Here is an 18,873-nt window from a genome sequence, read left to right on the forward strand (position 1 = left end):
GAGGTCAAAATAGGTGAGAATTCTATCAGTGAATATAAGGTGTATCTTTATTGGGATTCCATTGAAGAGTCTTCATGATTCAAGTCAATCATATAAAAATATATTCTTCAATGGCAATTCAACTGTGCTGAATATTACCCCTAACATTAATAACTATCATTTATTGAGTTGCAATGATGTTTAAAGTACAAAGCTTAGCGTTTTGCCCAATACCCCATTTGAATCCTTGTAGCGACATCAGCAACATTATCAAGTGGACATTTCATGATCCAATTCAAAGACAAAGACATTTGCCAAGATTTATAGAACAATAGGCCGGCAAAGGAAAGATTAAACTAGCTCCCTCTGGCTCCAAAGTTCTTTTCTGCTCTGTGTTATATCTCCACTGTATGAAAGAGCACTCCTGATTAAATTCTAAAATTACCCAGGTTATTATGACTAGAGATAAGAGCCATATGTAATTAACCCCCAAATTCCTAAGCCTGTTTCTGAGGAAAAAAGTCAAAATTAAAAAGGAAAATATGAGACTTATTAGAGATATAGAATAGAGATAGTCTGGTACAGTGAAATGAAAAAAAATATGGGGAGTTTCCACTGTGGCACAGCGGAAATGAATCTGACTAGTATCCCTGAGGATGCAGGTTTGATCCCTTGCCTTGCTCAGTGGGTCGGGGATCCAATTTTGCCATGAACTGTGGTGTAGGTAGCAGACTCGGCTAGGATCCTGTGTCACCATGGCTGTGGCTGTGGCTGGCTGCTACAGCTCCAATTTGACCCCTAGCCTGGGAACTTCCATATGCCAAGGGTGCAGCCCTAAAAAGGAAAAAAAGAAAAAAAGAAAAAAAGAAAGAAAGAAAGAAAGAAAGAAAGAAAGAAAGAAAGAAAGAAAGAAAGAAAGAAAGAAAGAAAGGAAGAAAGAAAGAAAGAAAGAAAAAGAAAAAAGGATATTGGAATCAAATAATCTGGTCTAAATGCACACTCTTCCACAAATTCACTGCTGACTTACCCTTCTGAATTTGTTTCCTTATCTGAAAAATAAATACAAATTCTCTCCTCTAATGCTCATGGAAAACACAGTTTTCCCTTTCATAAATTACTTAGTGAAACATCCTGAAACACTATCAGAATCACCATTTTCCCCTCCTGCAATAGACATAACTCAAGAATTTGCGTCAGCCAACTTCCCAAAATGAAGCAAATACTCTCCTTCCTCCTACCAATGATTGAGTCATTCCATTAGATAGCAGCAGCTATTTAAACGCTCCAGTGGGAGCTCAGACATTTCTGCCTGTAGAAGTCCTTGGCTGCTCCACTCCCTCATTCTTGGAATAAATTCAGAAATGACACTTGATGACCTCAAGAGCAACAGTATGAAGGATCAACCTGACGAGAAATCAAATGGAGATAAAGCTGAAGGTACTGGGGGTAGGTGAATGTGTACAGGGACAGAATTAGCTTAGACGTGTAAACTAAACATAGGATTAGACGGCTGAGACACCTGAGTATGGGAAAATATTAGAACGTTTAGAACATTTACTTAAAAGGAAAGTCAGATATGATGGTAATAAGGAAGATGATGACCATGAATAAACTAACTTGGTATAATGATGATGAAGAGAATGAGGATAACTAACTTTTATTGAACATTTGCTGTAGGCTATGTTCTCTGATATGATTTATAAGCCTTATTTCTCTAAACCTTCACACCTTGAGATTAGCCCTATTACCTACTGTTTACAGAGGACTCACTGAAGGGGATTAACCTAAGCACCCAGTTTGACACACCTAATAAGTGGTAGAGCTAGAAGCAATCTCCCATAACATGGAACTGATATTGACCAGAGGGAACTGTTGGTGGAAAGTCTTACTCGTATACTTGCCTCTAAGTCTAGGATTTGGCAATTATTTGCAAGGTGCACGGCTCTCTTCAACTTCTTTTCTGTCAACTTGCCACACACATGCATGAACCCTATTTCTTCCTGTCAAAAAGTCTATTTTATTTGTATCATCTGAAGAGGCTAATAGGAGTGCTTTTGAAACAGGAGAACTCTGTGAATACATTTGACCACTGATTGATTTGGGTCATTATACATTCACACTGGAAATTCTGTGATGTGATGTTCCCAGTCATGCAGCTGTTGACAGGTGGATTAAAGACCTTTGTTTGGATCTTAACATCTGCATGATATTAGGCAAGTCACTCACTGAATTTTTCAGTTTCCTTATTTGGATATAAAAGATAACATTATCAGTGCCTAAAGTGTTTATCTTACAAGGTGAGGAGTACAAATTCATTATATAAAATGTTTTCCTGCTGAACCAGTAATATCTGTGCTTTTGAAGTGGTGGACGACTTAAAAGATATTTGTGTACTTGTGAGCTACATGAGTATTTGTTTAACAATAATGGGAGTTTTTTTTTTCTTTTTTTCTTGTAATAAGAGTGCTGCAGCTGGTGTGAGTGGAGGATGTGGTGTTAACAGGAATCAAGTGACATTTTAAGGTTTCATTCCTATTTTCCTTTGGTCAGAACCTCAGTTCCATGTTGTAACTTTAGTGAAAAATCGAATGGTACAAACAGCACCTTCTTTAGACTTTCTCTGTTGATTAACTGACTAAAGGCTTATTTGTTTGTTGTCTGGCATTTGTTTATAGTATGTTACTTACAACTCTGTGTGCATGTGTGCACGTGGTGCATGTGGTCTATGTTAAAAACATGAGGCTCTCTGCCCTGTGGAGGAGGTTGATCCAACCAAGGTGAACTGAGAGTTTCTTGAAAATGCATTGTGGGGAAGAACAGATCAAATATAAGCTTAAGAATCAGGTATTTGGAGTCAAACATCTGTTATTGACTCCTAGGTCCTAACTTTTGTCAGTTGTGTGTCCATGGCTAAAGTACTTGAATTATTTAACTGTCCCTGCTTCTCATCGGTAAAGGTGGATAATACGTTATTTGTAGAGCCATTGAGAAAACTGGAGGTAAGTGATGCAAAGCACCAGGTACAGACAGGATCCAAAGAATGGTTTGATCCCTTGCCTGCATCGTTTCTGTCTTTCTGAATCGATCCTCTGTCCCTCCAGGTCCTCAGAGTCTTTCCACTCGGCGGTGGCGCCCTGCTGCCCTGATTCTAGGGTTACTGTGCCTGGGATTACTGGTGACCGTTATACTGCTGATAATACAGTGTAAGTGCTGAAGCAGGAAAGTGATGGAGAAAAAAATGAGGGTTTACAAACATGGTTCCTAAACTGGTTTCGTAACTGTCAACAGCCTTGACTTGGATACGTTTTAGGCAAACTGTCTTTAGAGTGAGTGGAAGATGAATGGTCCTATTGTGCTCTCCCCTCAAACAGATAGAGGCATGGGAGGAAGATTATGAATGGTAGGTTTCTGTTTGGTTTTGTTTTCATAACTTCCTGGATAGAGCCTATTTAAATCCTGAAATAATGAGGAAAAAAATCATTTGAAGGAACGAATCCACAAGATCACCCAAGAGGCCCCAAAGTGAAAGAAACTTCATTTAGTTCATATTGAGTGTTAATAGAGATGATTAAATGCCAATTTAAAGTTAAGAACTGGAGTTCCTGCTGTGGAGTAGTGGGTTAAGGATCCGGCTGCAGCGGCTTGGGTCGCTGCAGAGGCATGGGTTCAATCCCTGACCCAGGAACTTCCATTACGGTGGGTATGGCCGTAAAATTAAAAAATAAAAATAAAAAATAAAGTTAAGAACCCAGACATGCAGGCTTAATAAATGAAACACATAAACAAAACAATCTTCGAACTTATGCAATGACCATTTAAGAAAGAGGGGATGTCGTGAGGAAAAGAAAGGAAAAGAAAGATGAAAGTGGCCAAGAAGGAAAGACAATTGTGCTATCATCCATCTAATCTGCCTGTGTATGCAGCTTGGAGATCTGAGTTATTTCGGCTCTCAAGAGTCCAAGTTATTAAGGCACTTGCAAAGCTATTTATTTCTTGATTAAGGTCAAAAATCACTTATTTTTTTAAAATTCATGAATATTTTCAACCTATTAAGCGTCCCCTAAGATGGGAGTAAAGCTTTTGACGCAGTGGTTGTCATTGGAAATGTCTTCCTGTGAGGCTCTGACCACTTTACAACAGGGTCACATCTGGCTTTCAAGCCAAGGAGTCTACTTTGTAATGAACCATCAAGCTTATGGGACTGAGACATTGGATTTCAGAGCCATTTGAAATACCTCCTGTCTGGGCTGTAGATAAGTGGTCAAATGAAAGGATGTCACAGTCATCCGCAAATGCAGCCACCACCAGGGATGAGCAGGTGAGCCTCAAGGGCTATGAAAACTCAGGATACTGCCTCTCCACTCCCCCAGAGCTGAGAGTTACATATCCAAGGAATGATTTCTGTGAGCCCAGACCTCTTTTGTTCCTGCTACCTGCCCTTTGTTGCAAAAACTCCTATGTATCCTAGGTCCCCCCTCTCCTCCTAGGAGCCTTTTCTCAGGGCGACCTGAGATGCTCTCTCCAGGGCTTAAGTCCTAATTTTGCCCCCAAAATAAAACTTAACCCTCAAGCTAAAAAAAAAAAAAAAAAAAAAGAACTGACACATTACACCTTTAATATATCTTTCCTGCTTGTCCACAACCTTCCTTTCATCTCTGTTCTTGCAAAAAACAAACAAACAAAGAAAAAAAAACCCAAAACGCCCAACTAACAAGCTAAAACAACAACAACAACAAAAATGTTTTCAGACTCTTGTGACACATCAGCTTAAAATAATCCTGCGGGAGAATTTCTCAAAAACGTGGTGAGTGTCACAGTTTATAAGTAAAATCAGGAAATGTAGGAGGGTAAGAGAGAGCAGAGGAATTGACACAAATGGAGTAAATCATTAATGACAATTCCTACTAATAGTCACTGAGTCTGGTAGGTATCTGACTATCTTTGTCTGTATTTTATTTATGCCGCTGATATAAAATTTATTTTGTGCTTCCTTTTAACTTGTGTGTAACTCTCAATAACAAGTAAAATCCTGTTTTAAAAATCACAAGTATCTTTGACAGTTCCTGACATTTAAAAAAACCGGCAAAATAACTTCCAAATCTATAATTTCTGAGTAGATTTGGGTCATTTTGCAGTTTATCTGTTATCAAAACAGATGATTTGATTCTGTTCTTTGATTTCTTCAAAATCTAGTGAAAGATTTTCTTGGGGTTTGCAAATGGAGTCATGATTCAATTATGATTTAGTGTCCCAGGTGTCTGATCTCCTGAAGCAACAGAAAGTGAAACTTACTCACCAGGAAGACATCCTGGAGGGACAGGCTTTAGCCCAGCGCCAGGCGGAAAAATCTTCCCAGGAGTCACAAAGGGAACTCAAAGAAATGATAGAAACACTTGCCCACAAATTGGATGAAAAATCCAAGAAACTGATGGAGCTTCAACAGCAGAACTTGAATCTTCAAAAAGCTCTGGAGAAAGCGGCAAACTTTTCAGGTAAGAGGGGGCGGGGGGCAAGGGGTGAAAAGAGACAATGGAAGCTTCTCTGTATTTCTTCACCTTTTTAGGAAATGTTTTTACGTAAAAAATTGGCATATTGGTATTTGCATCATTATTAAGCTATCATCTTCTACACCAGAAGTCCTCTTTCTTTGTCATCCTCACCCTATTCTATGCTAAATTCTTGAGATAATCTGGTTCAATTAACCACACTTTAAAAAAAATTTTTTTTAAGTTTTATTGAAGTATAGTTGATTTACAATACTGTGATAATTTCTGCTGCACAACAGAGTCACTCATTTATACATATGCACACATCCTTTCTTTTTTCAGATTCTTTTCCCATGTAGATTATCACAGAATATTAAGCAGGTGCCTGTTGGCTAACCATTCCATATAACCATACTTTTGTTGTATTTAAGTTTTCCTTCCTCATAAGAGCCTCCTCTTTCTAATCAAAACTCTAATTTTGAGATTTTTCTAGAAGAACCCTCCTACCCTTACCCTTGGCACAGATTCATATCTCTTTCCATTCCAGTGTATCTCAATTGTTGATTTCTTTTCCTAAGGGGGCTCCTTTGTCCAGGGAGACCCTTACTCTTCATTAGTTTTGTTTTATGGCACTATTTCTTAAACTACACTGCATCAATTTAAATTGAATCAGGAGAGGTAGGACGGCTTGTAAGTGTTAGGTAGATTCTTCAAATTAGACAAAAATATGAGTGGCCCAGGAAACCAGTGTACATGACAATAACTGAGTTGATCTCAGCTGACTCAGTGAACTCTGAATCCAGGAGGCAGGTGGAAATAGTAGCTTCTATAACAAGGAGATGATAATGTGAATGCTGATAATATTACAGAAGTGATCCGTATTATTTAGTCTTTCTATGGTGTGCAATTAAATCAGGTATTGAATTTTAGTCAGGGGAGAGTTAGAACGTCACTTTCAGAGGTGCATTGCTTTCCTGGAGGTGTAGGCATGAGTACCCTATTTTTGGCATTAGAAATTAGCTACCACAAATAAACAGATTTCTCCAGCTTCTTGTACAGTTTACTTAATCTCAATCATGTAATTTCATTGAATAAAGATTGCATAATAATCACCTATAGATACCTATCCATTTATTTTATAGCTGAAAAAAATTATAACCCAGATAAGTAAAATAATACATAGTTTTGTATAAAGGTTTGCTGTTTTATAAATCCCTTCAGTATGTACATCTCTATTTATTTATTTTTTATTATTTACTTTTTTTTTTCTTTTTAGGGCCACAGGTATGGCATATGGAAGTTCCCAGGCTAGGGGTCGAATACAAACTACAGCTGCTGCCCTATGCCACAGCCACAACAACGCCAGATCTGAGCCATGTCTGTGACCTGCACCACGGCTCACAGCAATGCTGGATCGCTGACCCACTGACCGAGGCCAGGGATTGAACCCACATCCTCATGAATACTGGTCGGATTCGTTTCCACTGCACCACAACAGTGGAACTCCCTGTACAGGTCTATTGGAATTTCCAAAATTAGCAGAAATTTTTAAGCAAACTGATTTTTAGCAAGTGTGAAGCACATACTGAATCTCTTTAAGGAAAGAACTGTTGAGGAAATAAATGATTACACCATCTCAAAGAAGGCTTAAAGGAAGGAAGCTAATATATCTAAGACAGGGATAGTTATAAAATAGACATAGCCACATACCAAAGCTGATTTATTTCACAGGTGGAGCTGCAAAATAGTCTTGTTTTTATCAGTTGGGAAATGCTCAGAACCATTTCCCAGAGATGCCAAGTGTGGACAACTAATCAAAAATAATAAGTGGTATGTCTTTTGCTGGCAGATATACCAAGTAACATGTTCCATTCCTTGACAGTGTCAGATAAAAAGCCAGTTAGTAGAGATGCCAGGTAAAGTACCGTGTTTTATCAAGCAGCTTTAGAAGATTCTCGAAAACATTAATAATAAAATACTGTATGGAAAAATATGCCAGTTTTCTCAAGTTTGAGACAAGTTTTATCTTTCCAACTAATAAGAATGTGGTCCTTGGGATAGATGCGAAGGGGGAGAGATGCTGGGAAATTACCATACGTGGTCTGCTTGAGGTCATACAGCTAGAAAGATGCAGAATCTTCCTAGTATCAGACTTTAAATTGTAGCCCCAGAATTAGTGGTTGTTCTCAACCTCTATGGTACAAAATTATCACCCAAGTATCTTGTTAAAAATTCCAGATTTACCCCTAAATCCTATATCAAAATGTCTTCAGGGGCACCAAGAAATATTTCCTCAGTCAATTCTAACTCAGGAGTTTGAGAGGTAGTGTGAGGTAGTAATTAAACAGACGCTAGAGTTAGACTCCTCATATTGAAATTCCCATTTTCTGCATCTTTCAAATGAAGATAATGAATGGAAACTATGTCATCCATACTGTTATGAGGATTAAATGAGCTAATACATAAATATTACTGCCAATCATTTTTAGCATATAACAGTATTTGTGTTTGTTGAATTAAAAAAATAACGATTAAAGAAAATATAGATAGTTTGAATATCATATTTTAAGATTTGTCTGTTTTACTTTTCGTGGCTTGGAAAACCTACATGGACTTTTAGTTCAGTAAAACCATATACTCTTTCCTTTGCCCTCCTATGACAGGACCAGGCAGATTAAGAAGTAAAAACCTTGTGTTCATTGCTTTCAACCTGGCCTTTTGAATGCCCTTTCTGGTTTACTTTCTTCTTTCATTGTTGCGTGTCCTTTTACCTCGTCCTCTCTGATAAAGCCTATTCTTGTAAAATTATCTAATGGCTTTATGCCAGAATGAAACGTGAAATTAAAATGTTGCCTTTCTCAAGGATTTTAATTTTTGTAAAACAAAGGGCTTTGTTCCCCATTAGAGAGATTCCAAGCATTAGTAGCACACAGAAGAGACTAATGATGATGGAGGGGAGAAGAAAGAGGAGGAGGAAAAGGAGGGGGAGGAAGAGGAAGATTTAGGGGTTGTTTACTGTAACTGTAAATACGTAGACGTTGCCATATTTTGCGCTTTTGCCTAAGCCCTGAGTTGAGTTTTTTGTACTCCCTAGGATTTTTCTTCTGAAAACTTCCCCCTGCGTTGTGAAATCTTATTGAAATTGAGATGCATACTTTGCATCCATTTATTGTTCTCCTTAGAATAGCTCTGTCCAAAAGAAATACAGTATGTACCACATATGCAGCATTAAATTTTCTAGTAACCACGTTAAACAATGAAAAAGAAACAGATGCAATTAATTTTAGTGACATATTTTATTTAACCCAATATAATTGAAAGAGTATTTCAACTTAAATCAGTATAAATATTATTAATGGCATTTTTAGAATCTTTTTTTTCGTACTAAGTTTTTCAAAACTGGTGTGTATTGTTTTATCCTTACAGCATTTCTTAATGTGAACCAGCCACAATTTAAGTACTCAACAGCCACCTAGGGAACTCCTGTTGTGGCTCAGTGGGTTACAAACCCAACTAGTATCCATGAGGATGTGGGTTTGATCCCTGGCCCCACTCAGTGGGTTAAAGATCTGGTGTTGCCATGAGCTGGGGTATAGATCACAGACACTGCTCAGATTCTGCATTGCTATGGCTGTGGCATAGGCCGGCAGCTGTGGCTCTGATTTGATTCCTGGCTTGGGCACTCCATATGCAGGTAAGGCCCTAAAAAGCAAAAATAAACAAACAAACAAATAAATAAATAAGCCACAAAGGGCTGCATGTCCAGAATTAGGAGGCACAGGAGCATCTTAGTTTATTTTTTAATTCTTAATTTTTTGTTTTGTTTTGTCTTTTTGTCTTTTCTAGGGCTGCACCCGTGGCATATGGAGGTTCCCAGGCTAGGGGTCCAAACGGAGCTGTAGCCTCTGGCCTACGCCACAGCCACAGCAACGTCAGATCCGAGCCATGTCTGCGACCTACACCACAGCTCAGGGCAATGCTGGATCCTTAACCCACCAAGCAAGGCCAAGGATTGAACCCGAAACCTCATAGTTCCTAGTCAGATTCATTAACCACTGTACCACGATGGGAACTCCAGCATTTAGGTTTAAATCCATTATTCAAAGACCTGAAGTTTTCAAATATATGTGTATATTTTTGGAAGCAGTATAGCCATTAAATATTCATACCCCAACTTTCTCACTTCCATAATTCTAAACATAATTTTAAAAAATAGATCAGATTCTAAAATTATATCCCAGCTCAAGCCTTGCTTTTTAACAGCCTCACTTTTTAATTTAGTTTTCTAAAATCAGAATGCTTCATTTCTCTTTCTCAAAAAAAAAACAAAAACAAAAACAAAACAAAACGGAGCCATAAAGATTCTAGGTTACTTAATCATTTGCAGAGTTTGCATATAATTCTAATTAGGAAGAGATGGTATGTCTATGAGAGTCCTGAGGGGTGCACTGATTTAAGGATTGTAGAAGTACTTTTACTCAGGCATAACTGACTGATTAGGTATGTAACACTTCCTAGGTCCTTGTCCCCAAGACTGGCTCTGGCATGAAGAAAACTGTTACAAATTTTCCTCTGGCCCATTTAGTTGGGAAAAAAGCCGGGAGAACTGCTTGTCTTTGGATGCCCAACTGCTGAAGATTAATAGCACAGACGATCTGGTGAGTTTTTATGCATGTGTGTTGGGCTGAAATATTGGCTTATAGGGAAATAAGTCAGATCTAGGTCCTCGGTGGAAGAGCATTTGTTCGAGATGCAGAGTAGGTACCTGTTTTTTAGTCTGGCCTGGCCACTGATTACATGCATGTCCTTGGATGGACAGGGTATGGTGGGTCTCTAGGCTCCAGCAGGCATGTCTATAAAACCATCCAGAAGATGGCAAAGATCCCTTTGGTTCTGTGGCTTCATGAATCTAATCTAAGATGTTCACATCAACTCTTTGATCAATTCAGAAATGTTCCTCCCTACAGGAATTCATCCAGCAAACCATCGCCCATTCCAGTTTCCCATTCTGGATGGGGTTATCTCTGAGGAAACCCAACAACTCATGGCTCTGGGAGGACGGTACTCCTTTGATGCCCCACTTGTAAGTTTCCTATTCTTTTCCTAATCTGCTGGTGAAGTTACTGCCGCATTCCGCAGAGTGTCCTCTTCTTGCTGGAAAGAACCCTGGGAAATTTCTGAATCTCTCTCCTCAGCCCTCTCATGCAGAGGCTTGCCCCTTGACTCATTCAGACCTTCTCTTGAGTTTTCCTTCTTACATTTATTACTGATTTGAAGCTTTAAGACAAGGCCAAGTGCCTGACCCAAGGTAGTGATATATCTATTTTTCTTTTCTCTCCCCCTGCAGGTTTAGACTCCTGGGAGCTGCTTCCCAAATGTATCCTTCAGGCACCTGTGCGTATATACACAGGGGAATTGTTTTTGCTGAAAACTGCATTTTAAATGCATTCAGTATATGTCAGAAGAGGGCGAATCTCTTGAGAGCACAGTGAATTTGAAAGCTTTGGAAGAAAAGGAGAAGATCTTTGGATTCTTTTCTGGAATTTAAGCTATACTTGGTCACTTAAGTGCAAACCATGAAAGCCCTGACAACTGCCTGTTGCTCTATGAGTGCAGAACTCCTTAGCAGAGACTGGGCCTCAGTTACCTTACAGCTTGGTTATCAATAGTTTTAATTCTATCCCTTTCTCTCTGTGTTCCCTAGCGTGTCCCAAGCCCCCCTGCCTGCCATCAGTGAAGTCCCTTTCCTGTTTCTATTATTTCTAAGAACTTGTTGCTTAATGCAAGGTCGTAAAATTTTTTCTCCTTTGGTTTCTCCTAGGCATTTTATAGTTTCTGATTTTACATAGAAACGTATAATTTATTTTGGGTTAATCCGTAAGCCGTGTTTGGATGTACCGAAGTGTTTTTATTCCCCCACTTGGCTACTCAATTGTTTTCACAATATTTGTTGAACAGTGCATTATTTTTTTCACTATGGCTGTCTTTGCACTTTTGTCAACAATTATTGATACATGCCTGGGTCTGTTTCTGAACTCTCTCTTCTGTTTCCTTGATCTATTCTATATTCTTTGTTACAGCACCACCATGTTATTTTTTTCCCAATTTTAAAAGTTTTATTGAAATATAGTTGATTTACAATGTTGTGAGAATTTCTTCTGTACAACAAAGTGATTCAGTTATACAAGTACCCATATATCCATTCTTTTTTCAGATTCTTTTCCTTGTAGGTTATCACAGAATAGGTAGTTTCCTATGCTATACATCAGGTCCCTTTTCACCATTCTTTCCATATACAATAGGGTGCATATGACAGTCCCAAACCCCCAGTCCCCCCTTCCCCCAGCCTGTCCTCTTTGGTAATCATATGTTTGTTTTCAAAATTTGTGAGTCTGTTTCTATTTTGTAATAAATTCATTTGCATCTTTTTAAAAGATTCCATGTATAAGTGATATATGATATTTGTCTTTCTCTGATTTACTTCACCTAGTATGATAATTTCTAGGTCAATCCATGTTGCTACAAATGGCATTATTTCATTCTCTTTCATGGTTGAGTGATATTCCATTGTAAATATGTATGACATCTTCTTTATCCATTCCTGATTTGATGGACATTTAGGTTGCTTCCATGTCTTGGCTCTTACAAATAGTGCTGCAAGATCGTTTGAATTTTGTGGTTTTATAATGCATCTTGAAATCATATAGTGATCGGTCTTCAACATTATTCTTTTTCAGAGTTGTTTTGGCTCATCTATGTCTTTCTATTTCCATCTTAATTTTTGTATTGGCTTGTCAGTTTCTAAAAAGCCTTTTGAAATTTTAAATGTGATTGCATTGAATCTATAGATAAATTGGGAAAAAAATTGAATTCTTAAAAATATTGTTTTGTTCAACTCATGAATGATGCATATTCTCCATTTACTTAGGTATCTCTTATTTTCATTAGTAATGTTTTGTCATTTTCTCTGTGTAGATGTTTCACATATTTTGTTAGATTATCACCATGTTTTTTATATTTTATGCTATTGTAGGCAAATGTAAACATTTGTAATTTTTATTTCCAAAGTCCTTGGCTAATATACAGAATTATAATAAAAGTTTTTTTATATTAATCTTATATCCTGAAGTTTGATAAACTCAATCATTTCTTCCAGTAAGTTTGTGTTTGTGTGTGTGTGTGTGTGTGTGTGTGTATTTCATTGGGTTTTCTACATACGTAATCATGTCATCTGCAACTAAGGATATTTGTTCCTTTCTGGATGATTTTTATTTCCTTTCCTTGTCTGATTTTATAGGCTATGTAGTATATTTTATATACTCCAGTACTATGTTGAATAAAAATGGTGAGAGGGCATATCCTTATTTTGTTCTTGATCTTGGGAAAAAGTCATTCAGTGTTACACCATTAAGTAGGGTGTTACATGTATCTTTTTCATAGATGAAAGTTCTTTTCCTGTAATAGCTTTGTCTGGTTTAGGTTTCAGAGAGGTACTCCTTTTCTGGAAGATTTTGTGTAGAATTATACTGTTTATTCATTAAATGCTTGAAACAGTCTGCCATCGAAGTCATCTTGCCATGGAGGTTTTCATTGTTGTAACAGTTTAAACTGCTGTTAAAGAGTCAGTTTCTTTAATAGGTGCAGTGCTAGTCAAGTTATTTCTTCTTTTGGGGGGCCCACAGCTTGCAGGGCTTGAAGTGGGATCTCAGTTCCCAGACCAGAGATTGAACCCAGGGCGGAATGGTGAAAGTGCCAAGTCCTAACCACTAGACCACAGGGAACTCCCCTAAATGATTTATTCTTGAGTGAGCTTTGACGTCTGTCATCTTTCAAGGAATTTGTCCATTTCATCTAAGTTGTTTAATTTTTTGGCCCAAGATTTTTCTTTCTATTTCTTATTATCATTTTAATATCTCTAGAATCTCTAATGATGCTACTTCTCCCCTTCCTGGCATTGTTAATTTGTCTCTTCTTCTTTTTTAAGAAAAATCAGCTTGGCTAGAGGTTTAGAAGAAAAATTTCATTTTTCTCTTTGAAGATGTTTTTTGTTTCATTGAATTTACTTGTTTATAAAAAGTAAAGTCTATTACTTTTTATTTTATATTTTAATAATCTCTTCTCCAATTGGTATTATTTATTTCTTCTACTTAAGTTTGAATTTGCTTTTCTCTTTTTAAAAATTTTTTTGAAAATATGGTTTTTTTTAGTTTTTTAAAGTTTTATTCAAATATAGTTGATTTACAAGGTTGTGATAATTTCTGCTGTACAACAAAGTGACTCAGTTATACATGTACAAACATCCATTGTCTTTCAGATTCTTTTCCCCCATAGATTATCACAGAGTATTGTATAGAATTCTCTGTGCAATACAGCAGGTTGCCACTGACCTATCATTCCATATACTCCGTGTACATACTGACAAAAAAGAAAGATGGATAACATTACATAAAAATTATTTGAAGATTACATTTAAGGAAACCAATACAAACTTAAAGAAATACATCCTAAGTCTCAGGTTCATACTATCTACAGATTAGTAAATTTTTGTGGTACTTTTAAGTTCTCAGGCTAAAGATCAATCAAGGTTAAAGTTTCAAAAAAGTAATGTTATTTAAACATGAGAAATATTTTAAAATACAAATATTTTGATCTTGCATATGTGTATGTACTTGAAGAGGGGAGCTAATTTACTTTTCTTTTTCTAGTTTCTTTAGATAGATGCTGGGGGAATTGATGTGAGTTTTTTTCAAGTGAAGCCATATAGTGTTATATAGTTCCCCTTAAGCACTGCTTTAGTGGTATGCAACAATAATATATGTATATTTTTTCATATTCACTCAGTTCAAAATACTTTCTAATTTCTCTTTTAATTTCTTCTTTTGTCCTTTGGTTATTTAGAAGTGTTTTATTTAGTTACCAAATGTTTCGGGATTTTCCAGAGATCATTAGGCTATAGGTTTCCAATTTAATTCTTTTGTGGGCAGAAAACATGCTTTCTATGACTTGAACTTTTTAAATTAATTGAGACCTGTTGGTAAATTTTTCTTGTGAACATAAGAAAGAATGTATATTCTGCTGTTGTTGGGTGAGATGCTCTAAAAATATACATCAGATGAAAGTGGTTGATAACTAAATTCAACTCTACTTATCATTGCTGATTTTTTTGGGGGGGAGGATCTATTACCTTGTCAATTATTGAAAGAGAAGTACCTAAACTTTTGACTATAATTATGGTTTTGTCTGTTTCTCTTGAAGTTCTATCAGTTTTTGCTCTATAGACTTTAAAGTTTTGATAGTGGAGGCAAAATACTATGTATTGTTAGTCCCTCGATGAATTAACCTTTATGTCATTATGAAATGAACTTCATCTCTGTGAATAATGTTCAGTCTGAAATTTATTTCAGTGAAATTAATAAGGCACTCTTATTTTTCTCTGATTAATTTAACACGGTATATCTTTTTCTATCCTCTTCCATTTAACCAGTTTTTTTGTCATTGCTCAGTCACTTTTACTATCTGTTTCCAATTCTCCAGACATTGGCAACTTGTCTTTTGTCTTTCTCAAGCTTAGATTTGGGAGCAATTGCCCTAATCTGATCTATCTTGGGGATGTATTTCAGTTTATCCTGCCTCTGGCTTCCAAGCACATAAATATTCTTATCCTTTTTATTATTTAAGTGAGGGCTACAAACACAAGCCACAGCCTGCCACCTATTTGTATATGTCCTAAAAGCTAAGACTGATTTTTTCATTTTCTTTTCTTTTCAGTATCATTTTGTACTGGTAACAGCCACAGCATATGGAAGTTCCCTGGCCAGGGACTGAATCTGAGCCTCAGCTGTGACCTGCGCTGAAGTTGTGGCAATGCCAGATGCTTTAACACACTGCATTGGCAGGAGATGAAAACTGCGCCTCTGCAGCGACCCAAAAAATGACTCATAGGCACTGTCAGCTTGGCAAAAGAAGATAGCCCTGTCATCAGCTTTGAAATTTCTCTACCAGACAGAGGCAAGAAATGCACCTTCCAGTCTTGACAAGAATTTTTTTTTCTAAGGACCCTTTCAGCTCAAAATGTTTTTCAGAGATATCAGTGACAGGTAGTTGTCTTGCTATTTTGTATCCTTTGACAATTTGTTTTTTGTTTTTGTGTTTAAACTATTTACATTTAATGATATTTTGATATAATTAAAGTCTGTCATTTTTGTATTTCCTTTCAACCTGTTTGAACTCCTTACTGTTGCCTTTTTCTCTTTTCTTGCCTTCTTTTGTATTAATTATATATTACTTACTATAACATTTTACCTCCTGCTGGCTTATTAGCTATTGCTCTTTGTCTTGTTATTTTAGCAGTTGTTTCAGGATTTATATATACATTGCAACTTATTGCCGTCTACCTTGAAGTGATACTATACAATTTCATGTCTAGGGATGGAGTCTTAGAACAGTATACTTCCATGTATTTTCTCCCAGACTTCCCTGTTGCCATATGTTTTATTTTTATATTTGTCATAAACACCAAAATGCAGAGTTGTCATTTTTTTAAAATAGTAAATCATCTTTTAAAGATATTTAAATAATAAGGGAGAATATCTTACATATTTACCCATGTAGTTACCAGTCCTGGCGCTCTTCATCCATTTTTTAGATCCACATTACCATTATTTGATATTTTTTTTATGCTTCTTAAAGGACTTCCTTTATCATTTCCTATAGTAAAGTTCAGCTTGTGAGGAAACCTTTCTGCTTTTGCTTTTCTTTCTTTTTTCTTTTTTTTTTTTTTGGCTTTTTAGGCCCTCACCTGCAGCATATGGAAGTTCCCAGACTAGGGTTCTCATTGGAGCTACAGCTGCCAGCCTATGCCAGAGCCATAGCAACATGGGATCCAAGCTGCATCTCCAACCTACACCATAGCTCAGGGCAATGCTGGATCCTTAACCCATTGAGCAGGGCCAGGGATTGAAACCGAATCCTCATGGATTCTAGTTGGATTCATTACAGCTGAGCCATGATGGGAACTCCAAGTTTGGAAATTTTTAAGCTACTAAGCTTTGATGTCTTTAAAATTTTTTTCTACCCTCTCCACCCCAGAACAACACTCTTACCCCTACACACACACACACACACACACACTGCTCAGGGACTCTGGTTATATACATAATCGGCTACCAGAAATTATCCTACAGTGCCCTAATGCTTCTTTCTTTCCTGCTTTCTTCCTTCTCTGCTTCCCTACCTTCCCTTGTTCCTTCCTTTCTCTTTAAAAACTATTTTTTCTCAGTGTTTCATTTTTGGTAGTTTCTATCATTCAATCATCAAAAGCATGAATCTCTTCTGAGTATCTATCATTAGTATCATACAGTGTATTTTTTTTGTCTTACACATTGTAGTTCTCATCTTTAGAAGTTAAAAATAAACATCTTAAGCCTTACATGTCTTTATGTGGGTTTTTAAATATATGAACATTTAATGAACATATTAACTGTTTTAATAGCGGTGCCTTCTATTTCTAATAACTGAGTTGTTTTTTATAATTTTATTTTGTCATGGGGTACAGTTGATTCTTCTTTTCCAAGTGTTAGTATCTTTTTAAAATGTTTTACTTAAAGTACGATTGATTTACAATGTCCTAATTTCTGCTATACTGCAAAGTGATTCAGTTACATACACACATACACACATATGTATATATTCTTTTTAAACTATTTTTTTCCAGCATTGTCTATCCCAGGAGATTGGATAGAGTTCCCTGTGCTACAGAGTAAGACATCATTGCTGAACCATTCTAAATTCAGTAATATGTATCTACTGGCCCCTTGAATGGTGTGGGGGTTAGGGACACCAGCCCTTCATGCAGCCAAAAATCCTGGTATAAATTTTCAGTCAGCCCTCTGTAAACTTGGTTCCAAATGCAAATTGTATAATACTGTAGTATGGATTTAGTGAAAAAAAAATCCATGTATGTGTGGATCCATGCATTTCAAACCTGTGTCATTCAAGGATCTTCTGTATAATTGACTTAATGTATTATATTAGGTCAATGCCAGATATTTTTGTTCTTATAAATATTCCTGAATTTTATTATGAGAGTGATTTAAGTTATATAGAAGCTGTGTGATGCCCCTGGGTATTGCTTTTATGATTATCAGGCAGTACCAAAAAATTTTGTCTGGAGCTAATTAGTCTCCATTATGAAGCAAATATTTTCTGAATATTCTACCCAACACCCCATGAACTATGGAACTATGATCTTCACTAATCTTGCTGTTGGGAAAAGACACTGTTTCCTGCCTTGTGCGAACTTGGGTTTATTTCCCTTTATTTATTTTGAATGTTGTTTTCTTCAGTCGCTTGGGTAATTCCCTCACACTCATGCTCTGATCTGCAGAAGCTCCTCTGTAGGTCTCTGGGTTTTTCTCTCTTCGCAGCTTGCCTTTCTCTTGTTCTCTCTGCTGAACTCTGGCTAACATTGTCTTTCTCAATTCAGGGGTTTTCCAGTAATCCCTTCACTTCTCCTTTGCTGCACTTGGCCTGTAAGCTCTGTACAAACAGGATAAGCTGGGGCAACCGTGGCGCTTATGTTGTTTACTTTCCATCTGTCATGGGGCATTGTCCTTTGTTGTCTGACATCCAGTGTTTTGAAAGTTAATGATTCATGCCTTTTTTTTTTCTTGTTTTTGTTTACTTGTTTGTATCAGGTTAGAAGGTAAATCTAGTTCTTTTTACTCCATCTTGGTTTTAAGCAAATGTCCAAGAGAAGGATTTTGCTTCTCTCTCTGTCGGAGCTACTGATATCTCTGAACAAAACATGCTGAACTGAAAAGGTCCCTGGAAAAAAATTCCTGTCAAGACTGGAAGGTGCATTTCTTGCCTCTGTGTCTGGCAGAGAAATTTCAAAGCTGATGACAGGGTTATCTTCTTTTGCCAAGCTGACAGTGCCTATGAGTCATCAATTAGTCACTTGCACTATTTCTGTTTCCATTTCATCCAGACATTGGCAACTTGTCTTCCCCAAGCTTCGATTTGGAGGCGATTGCCCTAATATGATCTATCTTGGGGTTGTATTTCAGTTTATCCTGCTTCTGGCTCCCAAGCACATAAATATTCTTTTATTTGTTATTATTTAAATTACGGCTACAACTTACAGCCATGGCTTGCCACCTATTTATGTATGTCCTGAAAGCTAAGATTTAGACTTATTTTTATTTTTTAAAATTTTACTTATTTATTTTGCTTTTTAGGACGGCACCCACAGCATATGGAAGTTCCCAGGCTAAGGATTGCATGGGAGATGCAGCTGTCAGCCTACAACACAGCCACAGCAACATGGGAACCAAGCAGCATCTGTGACCTATACCACAGCTCATGGCAATGCAGGATGAACTTAACCCACTGAGTGAGGCCAGGGATC

General features: G+C 37.0%; 1 protein-coding gene across 2 annotated transcripts; it reads left to right on the plus strand.

Moving 5' to 3' along the window:
- Nucleotides 1-1,225: 1,225 nt before the first annotated feature.
- OLR1 (oxidized low density lipoprotein receptor 1) lies at nucleotides 1,226-12,584 on the plus strand. Of its 2 annotated transcripts, none has more exons than XM_085024728.1 (6): nucleotides 1,226-1,425; nucleotides 3,081-3,182; nucleotides 5,226-5,471; nucleotides 9,984-10,123; nucleotides 10,433-10,548; nucleotides 10,813-12,584. In XM_085024728.1, the coding sequence occupies exons 1-6, from the start codon at nucleotides 1,341-1,343 to the stop codon at nucleotides 10,955-10,957; spliced, it is 834 nt and encodes a 277-aa protein (XP_084880854.1). In that variant the 5' UTR covers nucleotides 1,226-1,340; the 3' UTR covers nucleotides 10,958-12,584.
- Nucleotides 12,585-18,873: the final 6,289 nt, after the last annotated feature.

This window comes from Sus scrofa, chromosome 5, assembly GCF_054392235.1.
Source record: "Sus scrofa isolate SSC_HxYL_T2T_F1_AM1 chromosome 5, Sscrofa_HxYL_maternal_Yorkshire_Landrace_v2.0, whole genome shotgun sequence".
Lineage (NCBI taxonomy): Eukaryota > Metazoa > Chordata > Mammalia > Artiodactyla > Suidae > Sus > Sus scrofa.

Bases quoted from the DNA above. Each gene is read 5' to 3' on its own strand.
- OLR1 (XM_085024728.1), top strand. From the start codon at position 1,341: ATGACACTTGATGACCTCAAGAGCAACAGTATGAAGGATCAACCTGAC. The intron at 3,183-5,225 runs GTAAGTGCTGAA...ATTATGATTTAG, and splicing joins TATACTGCTGATAATACAGT to TGTCCCAGGTGTCTGATCTC. The intron at 10,549-10,812 runs GTAAGTTTCCTA...CTCCCCCTGCAG, and splicing joins ACTCCTTTGATGCCCCACTT to GTTTAGACTCCTGGGAGCTG.